This window comes from Aulonocara sp. 'chitande type north' Nkhata Bay, linkage group LG23 (genome assembly GCF_057382095.1).
Source record: "Aulonocara sp. 'chitande type north' Nkhata Bay isolate Kocher_YH1m ecotype deep benthic linkage group LG23, A_spYH_male_GT1.1, whole genome shotgun sequence".
Classification (NCBI taxonomy): domain Eukaryota; kingdom Metazoa; phylum Chordata; class Actinopteri; order Cichliformes; family Cichlidae; genus Aulonocara; species Aulonocara sp. 'chitande type north' Nkhata Bay.
The window spans coordinates 5602384-5621261 of NC_141365.1; the positions used below are offsets into that span (position 1 = coordinate 5602384).

The window sequence follows — 18878 nt, forward strand, 5'->3', positions numbered from 1 at the left end:
TTTGTCATACTGTGTACTCTGTCACAGGTGTAAATGTCATGCATGATCCAAACTGTGAGGCTCGTGACAAAGTTGTTTACTCTAGAACAATATACCCAAGGAGTGGTCAGTATCAGCAATGAATCAGGTGAAGCAGAGCACAGAATAAGTTTGGCTGTTTTGCCATGTGTGGAGTCAGCATCCCAAGCTCACAATTTCATGGTCATCAGTGTTGTCACCACAACCACAGGTGTTGTGGACAGATGTTTAACATGGGTCCTGATCTTGGAACTGAACGTGAATTATGAACGTGATTTTTGGGATTGCAGCTGGAATGCTGAGCAGCATCCCTAAATCTTAGGTCACTCTGCTCCTCTGGAAAACAACGGCTTGCTCCATGAAGGAGAAGAGAAGGAGTTCAAGTACTTCATGGTACTTTTTATGAGTAACAAAGCGACCATGAAATCCACTGCAAAGTCACTCTACAATACCTTGGACATGATAAGAGAGCCAGGCAAAGGTAAAACTCTTGATATACCAGTCAGCCTACATTCCTGCATTTACCTGTGGTTGTGAAATTTGTCTAATGACCAGAAGTTTCCTTTGCAGGGTGGATGGATTTACTAATCAGGTGAGAAGTTTGGAAATCCAGTGAGGAGCTAAGAATACAAGAATACTTTTTTGTTTTTATTTTTTAACAATAGACACCAATCAATTATTAACTGCAGACATTACATATCATTAAATGCATTAAATGTAGAAAATGTTCAAAGCTGTATTATTATGTATAATGTTAGTGTTATTATTAGTATTAATGCATTAATGTGCAAACATCATTTTTACACTGTACCCAGTGACGATGCATATGTTGTATGCGAAATATCAAAATGTGATGCATCTCAGGAGACCATGGTGGTAATGGTGTTACAAACTCCCAAATATTTCACATATGTAGTTTTTACAGATCTTTCTTCAGTATTAATCACACATAATTGTAACAGCTACAAAACAAATGAATAACACTGGAATCAGTTCAATTCAATTTTATGTATATAGCGCCAAATCACAACAACAGTCTACTTGGGTGACTTTACATTATAAGGTAAAGAACCCCCAACAATCAAATGACCTCCTATGAGAAAGCACTCGACGACAGTCGGAAGGAAAAACTTACTTCTAACAGGAAGAGACCTTTGGCAGACAGACAAAAGAGTCAGACGTTAGCAATAACTAATTATTAAATGCAGAGTAGTGTACTGGTAAAATGAGTGGAAAAAAAAGATGAGTGAAGAAGAAATCACATGCATGAAGCAGGAAAATATAAAAAAAATTCGGGTTTCAATTTAATCTTTCACGTTTGAATGCAACTTGTGACGACATGCTTTTATTTTGTACGTCCAAACCTCTATCTTCCGGCGCTTCTGCCGTCGTTTGCCGCTGTCTTGTGGCGGCGTCGTTCGGGCAGCATTCCAGTCGCGGTGTTTGGAGCGGCTCGGGGAGGCGGCACATTCCTGCGTAGGCGCGGTGGACTTTCCCGAACTGGACGTTGTTCCGTGTGGGCTGGAAAAAAAGGCGTTTAAAGTCAGTGGGAGCTAATGAAGCTGCTGGTGGGCCACGGCAGCTGTTAGCCGCTGTCAGCAGGTGCAGAGCTGAGGGAGGGGAAAAATGGCCCGGGAAAAGAAATCTGAACCTGTACCTGCTCGTCTTCAGGGAGTGTGACAGACTGATTGGAGGTGAGAGATTAATTTTGTTTCTCTTGTAAAAGACGAAAAGGAAAAGTTCTTAGTGACAAAGGTGCTGTAGTGTTTACTCACCGAACTGACCGGCGAGTTTCATAAAGGTGGTTAAATGAAGCGTACATAAAAGTATGAAACACCCTTTAAAGTTAACCTTCGGTCGGCATACTTGCAAATAAAGACCACTGGCGTGTCAGTGAGCAAGTAAAAACCACTGAAGAGCAAACAGACATCAAGCTGCCTAACAGTGAGTTTATTATTGCGGGTGCTTGGCTACTTAATAATGCATTAACAGTTTGATTTCAGTGTTTTTGGCCATGGCCGGCTGCGGGCGGTGGTGCTACAGCACCTGCGTGTGCTGTCTGTCCGAGGAGGAGAAGAACACCATTGCTGTGGACAAAGAGATCAAGAGGATCCTGAAGCAACAGAAGAAGAAGGAGAGGAGGGAGATTAAAATCCTTTTGCTGGGTCAGTAGAGCACCACACACACCTGTTGGTTCATGCAACAAAATAAACCCCCCCCCACAAAAAACAGGCTAAACAGACATTAAACTGCATTTAAAATTTGACAAGATACCCTAAGGTACACCCTGCATACAAATCAAGACTGTTTGGTGGCCTCTGCACATGAGTGTATAAGCTATGTAAGGCATGTGTCACCATGTGAGTATGTGAAGAATGAACGATGAAAGTAGGGATTGGTTATGCCACCTGAAAACCACCTGTGGCACACGGCCCAGAAACATACAAGCCCAGCTTTGTTTGGGTTTTCTTACAGTTAGTCTGACAAGTTTCGGATTATCTGATTTTAAGATAATTTCACCTTCCTGGCAGAGATACCCTGGGCTGGTGTCATAGGTGAAATATTTACATGATAAATAGTCTAGCTGACAGAAACTCAACTGACAAGTTGATTTTTCAATCGTTTGAATTTGAATATCTCTATGTGCTGACTTTATTTTGTCTCGTTTCTGCAGCTTCTCTGCTGTTTGTTAGACAAAACCAAGTCATTTGAATATATACACTTTTCTTTTTAGTGCTTGTGTCAAACAGCAACCACTATAACACAAAGACCAGAAAGGTTGACACCCTTGTAATTATCAATGCATGATCCTCTTTTCAGATCCATACTTTCATGCTTGTACTTTAATAGAGTCTTAGTCATGGTTCATAATTAACCTAATCTGTAGAGCAGATTGAAGACAGAGCTCACAGGAATTACTTTACATACAATGTCCTCATTATTTGAATCTTTGGTCATATTTAATATAAACGCCCACGATTTTCTAATCAGAAAAATCATTTAAAAGGTCAGCGTTGGGCTTAGGTAGGGTTAGGGTTAGCAAAGCAGTAAAAAGCAGCTGAGGTTGTGGGAATTAGTCCATTGATTTGTATCATCGTGATTTCATATTTTGAATGGGTAGGAACAGACGGCGCCACCCTCACATCTAGATACGCGGGCTTGACAGGTGTAAACAAATTCGAAGAAGTCACTGGGCCGCTGCCAGGTCTCCGTTAAACAGAAAATCAAGTTTATGATGAATCAAAAGATCATAAACAAGAGATCCCTCGCCGGAGAATGCTTGGACGTTCATTTCTCGTAATATACATATACGATTGAAACATGAGGTAGAACATCATAGGTCCACTTTATTGACATATATTGAATAAGTGGGCAGTGCAGTGTTGCAGGAGTTAGCGCTGTCGCTCCATGCTGGGGCCTTTCTGTGTCAAGTTTGCATGTTCTCCTTGTATCTTTGTGGGTTCTCTCTCGGTACTCCCGGGTCCCTCGTGGAGTTCAGAGACCTGTGTTTGGTTAACTGGCTGTAGGTCTGCGTCTTTTTTGCATCAGAACCAAAAGAATAACACAAAACCAAATCCAATTTTTCTAAAAATGTCTAATACTGTATTAGTTAATCAACTATCTGTCTCTGCAGCTATGCGTGAACCACAGTATCTTTTATGATAGCTATGCTGCTGCTTTGTGGCACTGTGAAAGAGCAGCAGATACCCAGTAAATAACACACAGTAAATGAGCGTGTCGTTTTTTGGGATGTTTTCAGCAGACTAAGACGATAATGAGACGTGATACACGGGGGCCAGTTTTTCTTACGTCTTGTACAAAAATTTCTGTTTTGCAAAAACTGGACTGTCAGGAAAACATCTTCAGCACGTCTCACACAAACGCTGCTTTATGATTTTCCTTCAAAAGTCGTCTTGATTCCCAGAATAAAAAGTTTCAAGAGTTTCGTTTCCTCTAGCTGACAACTGAATAAAACAAATACATCCAAAGACCACTCACTCTTTCGTCTGAGTGGTTAAGTTAGGATTTCAGGAGCGTTTACTGAAGTCTGTTCAGTCCTCTGCACTCCTTGTCTGAGTGCAGGATGCAGACTTAAAAGATTTAGGCCATAAAAAAGTATAAATGCAATCACAGAGGCAACACAGGAACCATAACAGATACCTGAAAATTAGACAGAGGAAAAGACAGAACTATTTATACACAGAGGGTTGATTACACAGGAAACAGGTGGGAAACAAGGCACAGGTTAGCGCGCTTAGCACAGGTGAGAACAACAAGATATGAGGGGAGGAACAGAAATAAAACTATTAAAAATCAACGCATTCAGCACTAGAATAAAATAAGAACTGAGACTGAAATAATAAAGAAATGAAAAATAGGAATGAAGAACTCAACCAACAGTAATACAAAACACACAGAGCACTAAAACATCAGCGAAAGCAAACAGAACCCTAAAATAATAAACACGACTTAAAACCCTGGGACTGTAACCGTGTGAGAAGCAGCGTAAATCCAGGGCGCTCGTTATGAAATACAGTCACCACACAGAATGATGTGGATACAAAACAATAAAACAAGAGGGGCATAAAATGTTAACAATAAACCGAGGTGTAACAGAACATAAATCAACTTTTCCCCCTCTCGTTCGGTGTATCTTTAACAGAGTATCTTTGATTCTAGTCTGCAGAGAAGGTACCTGCAAGCTGTATATCAGGCCTTTTGTGTTTTGAATTGAGTGCTCGTTTTTCAGCTTCCTGTGGAATAAAGTCTCCTCATCACGCTACTTTATAGTTTATATTCACAAAAAAGCTTAAGGTTAACACTTTGATCTCCCTGAGGCTACAGGAGGAACTTACCATAGCCTTGGATGCAAAAGAGAATGATTACGTGTTGTTTTAAAGCTGCTTTTCTGACCACATCTACACCCACATCTATGAGAATATTTTTTTAAACTAGGAGCTTCTGCTTTTGTTTTAAGAGACCATCCCATCCACATGAAACATCCACGCTTTTCAGTGACCCTAAAAAGTTGATTCTGTTCATGTGGACGTAGCTTCTTGAGATTTCTTTACCTGGATGATTGAGCATATGCATCAAGACTTCTTTTCAGTGACCTAAAACATGGTTGTGGACAAAAGGCCAAAAACCGATATAAAAAACTGTTTTCCAAAATACCTGTGTGTGTGTGGGAAGGGCTTAAGGATAGTAGAATATGATGCAAACACCAGCATACCTTTTAAAGATGTTGTGTTAAATGTTTAGTAAGCACAGATATTGCAAAAACACTATGAGAGCCTGCAAAAATATACACATGCAACAGTGATAAAAAACAAAGAAAAAACTTTGTAACTGTAAACTGTAAAAGTGAGACTGACGTTGTGTAAGAGTAGTGCACGTTCCATTAATAAATAACATGTACACTCTAAATCTAAGAACAACATTTGCGTGGAGGTGCAATACAGAAGTATTTGTAGAATCTTATGCCTGACAGGTGTGTTCACCTGTCACAGAACGAGGAGTTATTATGTGGTTTTATATCAGTCTGAGGGAGAAGAGCTCTGCAGCCTTTTTTGTCTGAAAGGTGCTGAAGTATTCTTGGAAATGAACGGGAGTTGTGTTCATGTATGAATGTATGAATTACATTAACTCAGGTAGCACCATCGTCCCATCCTCTTAAATATACTGCTCACAGATAAGTGCTTTAACCTTCTCTCACAATTACAGCGTCTCCATTTTTTTCCATGGGAATGCAGTGCATATCTGGCCATTTTTAAAGCACCGTTATTTTCAGTTAACTCGATCTCATCTTTGCTCTGAGGAAACCTGAATGAAGGATTTCTGCTTTAAATGTAAATTATTAGCTGTTCTGTTTGCTGCCTCAGGGACTGGGGAGAGTGGAAAAACCACCTTCATCCGACAGATGAGGATCATTCACGGACGAGGCTACTCAGAGGAGGAGAGGAAGGCTTTCGCCAAATGCATCTACCAGAATATCTTAACTGCCATGACTGCAATGACAGGAGCGATGGCCACGCTCAGAATTCCCTACTCCAACCCACAGAACGAGGTAGATGCAGCATAAACACACACGGACACACCCAGTTACACATCAACGCTTATTCATAAACACGGGCGCCAGCGCAGGTGTGCAGGCGTCTGACCAGAAGTGCACTCCCAGGATTTGTGGGATTACGCCCACATTGAAGAAGAAGCATGAAACACGCTGACACCAATATACGTGCATAGCGTTCTGCAGCCTATAAATAGCTGGTGGTTTTACTATAAACATGCACAAATCCTTGGTGCAAAGCATCTGTTGAAGGATTAATTACACAGGATGTTAAAAAGCTTTGTATTCAATGTTTTTTAAGCATTCATCATGAAATCTCCTCACACTGAGAATCTTGTGCTGTCCTCCAGATTTACGCCAAGAGGCTGGAGGACGTGAGCATAGTACAGGTCACCCAACTGGAACGGGGCCATGTTGACGCAATCCGCCGCCTCTGGGCAGACTCGGGAATACGTGCCTGTTACAGCCGCCGCTGCGAGTACCAACTCCTGGACTCTACAGAGTAGTGAGTAGCTGTGCTTTGCTAGAAGTCAAAGCTGCACCACACCCTCTGTGAGGGCTGGGACGCAGTATCACATGATGAAATGCTGTCACAACAAAGCACCAACAACAATATCAGGATATGGGAAATGATGATAGACGGCAAGTTTGGAAGAAAGTGCACGTCGATATCTGTGGGGAAAAGGGGATAACCATATATAGACAAAACGTAGTGGCCGCCACCTCCTCTTAATCTTTGAATTCAGGTGCTTTTAGCCTCATTGCCACAAGGGCATAAAATCAGGCACCTACAGTAGGCTTGAAGTCAGCCTTTATAAACATTTGTGAAGGAACTGGTCGTTCTTAAGAGCTTACCGAATCCAAGCGTGGTGTTTTAATCCGGTCGTTAAGTGATGACGTGACCAATCCTACTTCCGGGCCTAAAGTAGTCTGCGTTTAATATGGCTTTTGTGTTGTTAACATGTTTAATGTTTTGTATTTTCTTCTATTTGATCTCAAAAAGCTCCTAAAACAGTCAGTGATCACTGTTGACCTCCCTCGGCTTTTATTACCACTAATCGTTTATTTAAGCTCAGTTTTTAAAACCTTAGGATGTAACTACAGCCCAGCCCATGCAGCAGTATATGAATGACTAACCTCGTATTGTGGATGGATTATCTCAGTTGTTCTCCTGGCTGAAGTTTGGTCCTTTTACAGCATCCTGCCATGCGATTACATTTGTTCCTGACCACCGAGAACACTCACGTTAACTTTTATCGAGTGGAAAAAAAGTTAGCTTGTTTATATTATGCTAACATAGCTGTGTCGCTAGCGGTCACGTAGCACATCATTTTAAACCAGCTAGCCCAACTTCAGTAACCCTACAAACGTCGCTGCTGTTTAGTTTTCTGTCTTCATTTATGTTGGAAGTGATAACAGAGCTGTACGTTTAAATTTGTTTCCAAAACCCCGCAGTCAGGACATGCTATATTGTATTTAGATTGAAGCTAGCGAGCTAACTCCCTGCTAACTTCTAACTCCGTTAAATGTCATAAATTCCGTTTTCATGGATGCCTGGATGTTAAACACAATTGTTACACCTGGTAGAGCAGAACGCTGATAATTTTATTAAAGATGAAAGACTTTAGACAGTTTTTCAACTCTCAGTAATGCCACAGTGATCGTTTGATATATGGACCTGCAGCGGAGTTTAGGCCCAGACACGGCTAGTGACGTCAGACTGAACGACCGGATAGGATGCCACCACTGCAACAAGTCAGTCTGTGAAGTTTTTTCCCTTGTGCATATTCCACGATCCACTGTAAGTGGCAGCGTGGAAGCATTTAGGAACCAGAGCAACTCAGCCATAAAGTCTCAAACCATGTAATGGACAAAAACTGTGTGCCTGGAGCTTCATAGCATGGTTTCAATGGCTGAGCAGGTCCTGTTGGTGTAATGTGTAGGTAGCCTGGTAATTTTGTAACTATTCAGATTTTGTTATCATCATTATTGATCGAGCTGCTAATTTTTTAACATCCCAGAGCCAAGAAAAACACTCAAATCACAAAGTAAATAATTCGAACTCCTTATTTTAGGCTGTTGTTTGGGGAAAAAAATCCAACTTAAAACAGAAATGGCTACAAAACCTTCAGTTCAAAATGAACAACCTTCATTTCTTTCAACAAGAGACACGGCATGGCATTCAGTCAGTGTGCCGTTGCTTATTATCAGTCTGAAAAAGTCTTAATAAATAAGTAATACATAAAGGTGTAACATCACACCCACAAAACAGAGTCGGTGATGCTGATTCTGTTAAAGCTGTTACACAAATGATGCAACAAAAGATGAGCACAACAAACCCGTCATCCGTTGTAGTCATACTAATAACAGCTGTCCTCTTCAGTGAATGTGCTACATTTAGACAGGAAGAGATTAAAGTGCTCCTTCTACGCTGTTTGGGGTTTCCATTTTTGCTGTTTTTTTAACGTTGTCACGATATAATAACATCTTTGGTATTCATTTAAATACCAAAGATGTTATTTGAAGGTTTTTATGTTGGCTAAAACAATGAGTTGAGCAGTCTAAGGAGCTTGGAAAGAAAAGAAAAGCGTCTGGACTTCTTTAAGTTGCTTGAAGACGTTTCACCTCTCATCCGAGAAGCTATTTCAGTTCTCGGATGAGAGGTTAAACGTCTTCAAGCAACTTAAAGGAGTCCAGACGCTTTTCTTTCCAAGCTCCTTAGACTATGATGACCTGGATGACTGAGAACCTTCACGGACAATGTCTCGAGCATTTTTGGATATTTTATCGACCAACTTTTTCCAGTTTGATAAGTTCTAGGATCCCTTCAGATTTATGCCCTAACTGTGTCATTTTTTCCATTTTCCACCTCTGCTTTACTCACTGAAATTGTACGTCGCGCTCACGGAGGAGTCTTCAGGTTTTATAGCTACATCACAAAAACCATTTTAAGCCACAGTGTAGAGCTAACCTCAGACAGGCTTTTTATTATCAATGGGGAAAGACACAGTAGGTGTGAGCCTTACGCTAAAAGTATCTCAAGTGTCACAGAACAAAGTGTGGGCTCAGCCTGCATGTTTTCTCTCTTTTATACTGCTGTTCTGGTCTGTGTTTACCCGGCAGTTCAGTCATCGCGGTGCGTGCTTGATAAGGGACAGGCAGTCAACATTAGCTAATGACAGCTTGTATCAACATGAGCCATAAAGCTGTGGTCTGTACACAGGTTGATGTGGACTTGCTCCATTCCCTTCTTGCATTTTTAATCAGTTTTTTTCTTTTCTGTCATCACCGGTTCACCTGTCATTGCCGGATGCAAAGTAAACAGAGGCAATATGTTTCAGTAGAAATATCCTCTAGTGTGAGAAACAGATTTTTTTTTTTTGCCGTTGTAATATTTTTTCTCTCTTCGGCCCCATCGCGTCTCTCTTTCAGCTACATGAATAATCTGGACCGCATCACCTCCCAGGACTACATCCCCACGGAACAGGACGTGCTGAGAGTTCGATTCCCCACCACGGGCATCCACGACTACTCCTTTACCGTCAATACCATCACACTAAGGTGACCAATCCTCGGATTTCTAACCTCTCACAGGGGCAAATCCAATACCTTCACTATTCACTGCACTGTGAAAAAAATACTATTGACTCTTGCAGAGGCTTTGTCTGCTCACGCCTGCTTGGACGCAATAGGATCGCATTTCTGATTGCCTCTGTGCAGACTTCATGTGGGTTTTATTTTGAAAATGTGTAGGCAGTCAGACTAAGCTTTGACAACAGATCCAAAGCTTATTTCTAAAGGACATTGTGTTCCAACATATTATCTTAAAATAATAACTCTTAAAAGCATTTAAAGTTGACCTAGTAAAAGCCTTTCTTCACTTTCTTTCACATGTATACTGTTACAGAGGGGGAGTGCTGATATTAAACATGGCCAAAGTTTCACTGTGCGTGTACAAGTAATCCCTATGAGCCAAAAGATCACACACTTTGTGTCAGGCAGTTATTTTTACTCTTGAATCTTTATGATGTCACAGAGGGAGGGCATCCTTGGCTTTCAGCACAGCAATCCCAACAAGCAGGTGACCAAAATAAGCTTTATTTAAAACTGTGAATCATGCAGAGCTCTTCTGCTAGACTCTAAGAATACAAATATGGAGCTGGAAATGAAAATAATGATGCACTTTAAACTAAAGAGAAAATACATCTGGATAAATTAATGGCAAAATAAAAAAGTGAATGAAAGGCAAAGAGGCATTTTTGTCCTTTAATAAAGTGCGTCATGTTCTAAGAAGGACATCTCCACTTCACATCGCAGCTTATTAGCACATTACTGATGTGAGGGCACCGTGTAAGCACTGAAATGGTGGGAAGGGCTTGTTTTTCGTGCATTTGTACATAAGCACATTGGCGTTCACGAAGGTTTTCTTAATTTGTAGTGCATCTTGGGTACAGCTGTAAGTGGTTTGGGAAATGCTCGGAGCAATGGAAGGGAACCTTGAGCTCAGTGACGAGGTGTGGCTGACCCCGTTGCTAGGTGTGACGTAGTTTTTCAAAAGGTGGACACAAAATGGCTAGTTATAAAAAGGCCTGATTAAATAAATTAGTATCCATTAAGACATGCTGTAATAATGAATACTATTTTATGCAGTGAACATCTTTGTTGAATAAATTGGATGCCATACTTCACCTCTCGCAGGGACCTGTTCCAATGTGGATACTTGTTATATTCATTTGCTTCATTTGCTAATTTTAGTACTTAATTGATTTAATATTAACAAAGGAATTAGCTCACATCAAGTACGCAGGGACACAGGAAAACCTGCACGTTAATGAATGCCTCTTGTGTGATTTGCTCGTGCAGGGTTCTGTCATAGTTTTTGCATTTTTCCTAGGTGTGCCAGATGCCTCACTGTCTCGATCACTATCATTGTTGGCATTACAGTGTTACTTTGTTGGGCAGGAGAAGTAAGCACATCCCTGCTCGATCTCGCGTTTGCCGCTTCAGCAGCTCACGGTCATTTGGCAATTTGTCGTTTGTTTGTTCTTTTACACGTTTCCTTCCTCTGATCCTTGATAGGATTGTGGACGTTGGCGGTCAGAAGTCGGAGCGGCGGAAGTGGATCCACTGCTTTGAAAACGTCACCTCCCTCATCTTCCTTGCGTCGCTCAGCGAGTATGACCAAGTCCTGGAGGAGAAAGACACGACTGTAAGAACTCCTGTGACTCTCATTCAGTGTACAGCTGCAGAAAATGAACACAATCATAGGATCTGTGCAGATTTATCTACCGGATAGTTTACCAGCTATTCTAAGGTGCTTGGAATATTTATATGTAGGTGCTCAGCCATCCAGGTAACAGGACTTCTTTAGGTTTGCAAAGATGCTTCACCTCTCATCCCAGGTATTTAAGAGAGGAGTTCCAAGTATTTAGCCTTATGAGGGGTTGTCTTCTGAGGGTTGTTGACCCACGATTGATCATCTGTAGCATCACATGAAAAAAAAAGGCGTGGGTTATTACCTTCAATGAGAATGTTGAAGGTTGAAAACACTCGTAGACTTTGCTCCAGCGCACCATGTGACCTATCGAGGTCACCTGAGTCGAGGTGTGATCGGGGGTTGAAGGTCCTGGAAAGGGTTATCGAGGCTGCGTTGTAGGTGGCTGACGGATGGTGTCGCAATGCCGTGTTTCGGTTACCTGAGTCAGAACTTGGGAGTTTGCAACACTCTGTTTTCACTTTAGCTCCTTATATGTTGTAACGTCGCTCTTCTCCTCGGCTGGCTGGTGACCCAACAAAAACACAAGCAACAGTGGCCCACAGACCGGTTGTACCACATGCTTTGTACACTGCCTCCATCTGACATCAGAGCTCACTGCAGGCAGACTTCTGCTCAGCCAAAAAAAACAAAAAAACGGCTTAAGGGTGAAAGCACAGAGAGACCTTGCCCCAACCCATCATGTGACCTATTGTGGTCCCCTGAGGCAAGGTCTGATCGGAGGTTGAAGGGATCTCAAGCCTGCACTGTAGGTGGCAGACACCACCTCAGTTTAAAGATGGCCGTTCACTCTGGACATAGATTGTGCAAAATACACAGCACATGTACATTTACACACAGCATACACTGGGTTGTTTAGCTTATGTTTGGAGGTTTTGTAATTTGTTAATAAAGAACAAAGTATATATATATGTACCAGAGTCATAAATGTGTCTCTCACTACAGTCATTCCATCGTTTCACCAGCAGGTCTCGCTCTTGTACAACAAAGCCTCTCTCTTATCTCCTCTCAGCCTCTGCAGCCCCCTATCGCCTTCTTCTTCCCTCCCATCCTGTCACTGATCCGTTTATCTCTCCCAGACACTTTCTGGTCTGCCATCGCATTTATTAACCTCCACTGTGGTCCATATGCTGCCCATAAACAACCTATTTCCTCTCTTTGAAGGACTGTTTTCTCCCTGCCTCTGTGATAATGCTCTGTGTCCTCCCCAGAACCGCATGCAAGAGAGTCTGGCTCTGTTCTACACCACCATTCACTCCCAGTGGTTCCTCAACACCTCCATCATCCTCTTCCTCAACAAGACTGACATCCTGACTGATAAAATGAAAACATCAGACCTGCAGAAATACTTCCCCGGTTTCACAGGTCAGCTGGTCTTCTGTTTGTTTGCATTTAGGGTGAGGGTGTGTTGTAGTTTTGCTAGCAACTATCGGACAACTGATCAAACAATTTGTAAAAAAAGAAAGAAAAAACCATATTCCAAGTATTTTAGGTGATTTGAAGGCTTTTTGTGAAGATTTGGTCAGACTGTAAGATGTCTGCGAGTGCCTGTGCTGAAGTTGCGGTGGATTTAATAATGGCGGGGAGCACTGAGAGCACCAAGGGTTTGATATTTGTGAATCAGTCCGACACTCAGCCTCAACGTGGAGGTTTCAGACATTCAAATAAGAAATCACAGCAGCATCGAATGCAGACTGAGCCAAGTCAGCAGCCAGATTTCACTGCCATCAACAATTACAATTGCAGCTCATTGTTTGCAAGCGTTTATTCCCATCGCAGCGTGGACACAATCATGTCCGAGACACGAGGGCTGTGATGTTATTTTGCTTCAGCCAATTTGCTTTGAGCATGCAACAATTTCATCACGCCCTTCTACACCTGGCACAAAATGTGTCATTTCCAAAAACGTGTGTGCAAAGTGATTTCATTTTCTAATTCCAAGCTTGAAAGTCTCTCCCTCTGTCGCCCTCACCACGGCCACCAGACATCTTCTTGCTTTTTTCTTTTCTTTCACTGCTCCTTCCCTTTCTACTTTCTTATCATCTTCTTTCTTTACTTACTTCATTCGTTCCTTCCTTCTTAGCATCTTTGCAGTCTTTCGCATTTCCTTGTTGCTTTCTTTATTCTGTTCCTTCTGTTCTTTCTTCCTTTCTCCCTCCTTTCTCACCATCTTTCTCCTCTTCCTCCCCCTTTCGGATATCTTTACCCTCTTCCTGTCTTCCTTTCTTTCTTCCTTGGCCTCTTCCTTTTTTTTCTCCCATCTTTACCCTCTTCATGCCCCCCTTCCTTATTGCTCACCATCTTTGCCCTCATCCTTGCTTCTTTCCTTCTATCTTTCCGTCCATTCTTCCTACTTCTTCCGTCTCTTCTTCCTTCCTTCCTTCCTTCTTTATGTCTTTCTTGTAGATGAGTCACTTCAGGTACTCTGTGCTTAATGACGAGGTTGCAGCCTTTAACTCTGCTGCTGTTAGAGGCAGTAGGGTGCCCCCCTCACCCCCACACACCTCCGCTCTCTCTCTGTAACCAACGGCAACCACAGACAGATACTGGCCTTCCTGCACCCCCACCTGAATACCCCCAGGTGTACAAGTGTGTGTGTGTGTGGAAGATTGAAATGAGTGACTGAAAGTGAAAATTTGCACATGTGTATGTGCGGTGCACACACTTTGTTTTACCACTAGCATTAGCGAGGTAAAATAATGACTCACACAGGGTCAAGCTCTTTGATGTCAATTTAACCTTAATGACAACTGTGAACAGCTCCTAGCACTGGCTGCTATTTGCCGCTAATGTGGCTGTGTTCCAGTGCAGGCACTGTGTGGTCCTTATTACTGCTACAGTGACTACTTCTGAAGGCTATACCTGTTAATAATCCCTGCAGTCTTCTACTGTTTTTAAAGCTGATTTGAACTTGCAGTGAAATGTTTAGAAATGGTATTATTATCATCAAGAAAGTATTCTAAATGATCGCCGTTTACGGTTTTTCAAATATATTATTTGCAGGGAGGTTTTTTCATCTGCTGATAGAATAAAGTCGAACATAGTGTTAGTTCAGGCAGACCTTGGAGTCAAGCTCTGCATGCCATTGTGATCGCTCTGCTGATATCCTTCTATGCAACTTTAGCCACCTCTAAATTCGAAATTGAAAATGTTTTGCCATGTTGATTAATCTAATTTCCATCTCATGCTTAGTGACAAGTAAATCTAAAATTCTCTGATGTCTTTGTTCTTCTCCATCAGTCGGTTTATTCCACCCAAATTCATCTCTTTGTTGTCCACTTCCATCTTTCACCTCCACTTTTCAACAGGCAGGAAACATGACCCCGAAGACGCTATGAAGTTTATCCGCAAGATGTACGAGCAGCAGGCCGTCACCCACAACAACCGGGAGACGTGGAAGACTCTGTACCCCCACTTCACCTGTGCCACGGACACCAACAACATCCGCAGGGTCTTCAGCGACGTGAAGGACACCGTGCTGCTCAAGTCTCTAAGGGACTATGGGATCATCTGAACTTTTACCAGGCAATGAAAGCCAGGAGGAAAGATGGTTCGTGTCTCTTTGTGGACATTTTACTTGTATGAGTGAAAGCCAAAATGGGATTTCTCTTTTCCACATAAAATTCCTTCTAAATTGCAGAAGTCAGAACATCAGGCTTAATATTTTTGTGCCCCTCGTCCTCCTCTCATTCTTCATTTTAATTAAGGCGCAAGTGGAGATTGAAAGCACTTTCCTTTCATCACCACGACTATCACAACTTTACTCTCATCCCCTTCTTCTGTTCAGGAAGTATTTGAAACACATGACGAGGAGCCAGTAAACTCTCTCCTTTCTCTCAGCTTGCAGCTTTTTTGCCCAATTTGATGTTTCTTTTTCTAAGATGAAGAGGCGTTCGGGTCATGCCGCGACTGAATTGAGCCATAATTGAAGCGGGAGCAGAGATGCTATGAAGTGCTGTGCCGCCATTAACAGAGTAATGACTTTTACAAGTGGAGATGGGGCCACACACGAATGCAACACCACTGTCACACATTTTAAGGGCTTTATGTGTATCTTCCAGTCCCATTCAGGCACCGTAGAAGCCAATGCACACTCCAACGCAAACTGTAAACACAAAGCGTTACTGTTATGAGCTGTATGGGCAATATGAGTTACGAACTACTGCACTCTTTTTTTTATTAGATGCCCTGAATGTGGGCGATTGTTGTCACAGCGCTGTCCTTCATTGTTTCTGAAAAACATCCGCCGGCGTGCCAAAATCCCTATTGATTACAGTTATCTTTCACTGCCAGTATTTCTTTCATGTTATCTGTATTCAACACATCTGTTCAGCACAGTTGCCATCAAATCTGCAACTGCCACCTGTTGAGTCAGCCGTGACAGCAATATAGACGTACTTTTGACTTTAGTGGCCGTAAGTTGCTCTTAAATGGTAAATGGTCTGTATTTGTATAGCGCTTTACTTGGTCCTAAGGACCCCAAAGCGCTTTACACTATACACAATCATCCACCCATTCACACACTGGTGATGGCAAGCTACATGTAGCCACAGCCACCCTGGGGCGCACTGACAGAGGCGAGGCTGCCGGACACTGGCGCCACCGGGCCCTCTGACCACCACCAGTAGGCAACGGGTGAAGTGTCTCGCCCAAGGACACAACGACCGAGACTGTCGGAGCCGGGGCTCGAACCAGCAACCTTCCGATTACAAGACGAACGCCCAACTCTTGAGCCACGATCGCCCCATCATTTAAATCATTAAATGATATAAATGTGGAAAGAAACTACAGACTATATGTTGGAGTGAATCTGGACTGAAGTAAAAATTGTATAAACTGTATAAACTCCAAAAACCAGATGAAGGAAAGTTTAAAAGTATTGAGGTTTGTTTAGATTCACTTTTTTCAGTTTTTTTTAACTTCTCATCTTCTCTTTTAACTAACAAACTTGCAGTTTTTTAGTCAAACACTAATTAAAGTGTTTTCTGTAAAGCAGTTTCGCGTTGGGAATCCATCTGTCAGAGACTCTAAATCCTGACCGGCTCCTATTGTGCTCTTATGATGCAAAAATAGCCAACTGTTTGCTTAATATTATGCCCAGAGCGTCCAAAAGAATCTGCTAAAGCTGGTTTAGGTACTTAAAGAGGACATCTTGGACTTTGTGATTCAAAAATGCTCCCTCACAAGCTTCGTCGTGCCACTGGCAACAAATTACCTCTACTTGCTGTCGAATTGTTCAGACAAGGCCACAGACATCCATCATTTCTGTGGTTTTTGTTCACTGGGCTTTTGGCAGATGAATGTATTTAAGGAGTTAACATATTGCGCAAAGAACAGGATGCGAAATGCTATTGTTGTTTTAGCCTCCAGAGCTGCCAGCTACTGGAAGCTAGCCAGCAAAACAGAGTGGGCTCACTGAGAGGAGGAGCGCTCCAGAGTAAAGACAAAGACCTGAAAAATAAATGTCACGTCCCATGTTAATGTGTATCGTTCGGTTTTTTTTCAAAAACACAGCAGGAGATAGCTCTCTTAGCTTGACTTTTAAATGTCCAGTTCGCATACGGTAAGCTAGAGAAAAGCAGGTTTCTGTACTTGAAGTTGTCAAACACCAGTTTCTTCCAACTCTGCTCAATATTTCTGTCAACTCCAAACACAATTCATGCTCTGTGTTAAAATCATCACCACTCAGAGAGTTGATTGTTTTGTGAACTTATTTTATAAAGTTAAAGATGGTAAAAGGTAAAAATAAATAAATGAATAAACTCAGCAGGTGATGCCTCATTTTGACAAAACTGTGTGTCAGTGCAAGTCAGCTGGAACCACATTAAGTCCTTTGTTGGCTTTTATGTATTAGCAAAACAACTCTCTGTTTTTATATTTTTGCCTTGTATATTTTGAAAAATTTGGATTTGGGAGAAACTAAAAAAATATTCAGTAATTTCACTACATTAACAGTCAATTTATACAATTTATATAATTTGCATAATTAAAAAATAAAGTATTATCCAAGCTGGTAATTCTTGTCTTTGGAGATACTTAATTCTTATAATATGTAATGGTTATTGTGATAGCATGTTGTGGAAACACGATTATTGTGTTTCCACAACATCGTTGTAATCCAAACAGCCGTCCGAAGAAGTTTATCCAACATGCAAGTGCTTTAAACTGCAGTTTCTCTAACAGCCACTTGAGGCTCTAAAAGCGAGTAAATGGTAATAAACCCGACCAATATAGGATCCATTTGAAGTCCAGAAACCAATGGATGACTTCACTACGTCCTTCTTTTATCTACAGTCTGTGAGAATTACTGACACCAAACAAAGCCGTGTGGAAAAGAATATTAAACCAACCTTTTATGATATTAATCGTGTGTTTGAGTTCTGCTCTGTGTGCCTCATTTTATGACGAGTGGAAAATGCCCGTGACTTTAATGACTTTGAAGCTAATATCAGCTCACAGTGGTGGTTCCAGCTGCTTTTTTGTTGACTGTATATAAAGTGTTTTGATCTTGACTCTGCTACATTTTTCAGATGTGGCAGCTATATTTTTACATCTTTGATGATGCCCTCAAAGAAAAGTAATTCTACTGTACATGATAACTTCCGTGTTACTGCTGTATTTTTTTTAAACATTGTTGACCAACAGGATGTAAACTGTGTGTTTGAGCTACTGTGTGTGGTAGGTAACTATTTTTCAGAATTGTGAAACCTCTAATTTGGTGACAGTGAATTATTTTATGTAGAATCTGGTGGAGGAAGTGGACTTTTTTTTATAGTTAATATTAAAAAACCTCTAAACACACATTCCTGTTCTTCCTTCTTTCTTTGGGTCACTATTCACTGTGCAGCAGGCAGGTTTTGCACCCAGTATTAGAGATCGGTGGATCTAAATATCGATAGAATGGATACCAATGATGATATTGGTTTCAGATTGATACTAGCGCAATAGAAACAAAGTATCAACCCTAGGAAACAGGGTTTAAATACACACATTAGGGAAAGCAGACACAGCTGGGGGAAAATGAGACAGCTGAACATAATACTAATGAGACACAAAAGTGATCAAAAGCACACAAAACGAATGACTGGTGAAATAAAACAGGGAAAAAATAAAACATGAAACTGACGAACACTAATGGGGACTTAACAACTAGACACAGGGGAAACCAGCTCATGGACCGACATAACCTATCCAGAAACTGTAACCCCACACAAAATCCAAAACATAATAACATAAAACATAGGATAAAGAACACAAAACTCAAAATATGGGTTCAAAGACTCAGGATCATGACACTCTTTGACCAGAGTGGACTCATGGACATGAGTAAGGACCCGAATGCAGACACAAAGCTCAGTTACAAAAAGATAGACCAAAAGCCGACATCTAGAAATAAACTACAACAGGTGTAAGAAAATAAACCTTCAAAATAAGACAGAAAGCAACCAAAAGACATGTAACTAATCCTGAAACATGAAGAGTAACAATAGCATGACAGCAGAGCTGGGCAGGAGG

General features: G+C 41.5%; 1 protein-coding gene across 2 annotated transcripts; it reads left to right on the forward strand.

Moving 5' to 3' along the window:
* Positions 1-1433: 1433 nt before the first annotated feature.
* On the forward strand, positions 1434-18164 carry LOC147301019 (guanine nucleotide-binding protein subunit alpha-14-like). Of its 2 annotated transcripts, none has more exons than XM_086281558.1 (8): positions 1434-1712; positions 2011-2183; positions 5901-6085; positions 6439-6593; positions 9521-9649; positions 11168-11297; positions 12575-12728; positions 14672-18164. In XM_086281558.1, the coding sequence occupies exons 2-8, from the start codon at positions 2033-2035 to the stop codon at positions 14875-14877; spliced, it is 1110 nt and encodes a 369-aa protein (XP_086137684.1). In that variant the 5' UTR covers positions 1434-1712; positions 2011-2032; the 3' UTR covers positions 14878-18164. The 2 variants fall into 2 exon arrangements, with proteins under 2 accessions (XP_086137684.1, XP_086137685.1); XM_086281559.1 differs by having other exon boundaries at positions 2022-2183.
* The last annotated feature ends 714 nt before the right edge of the window (positions 18165-18878 follow it).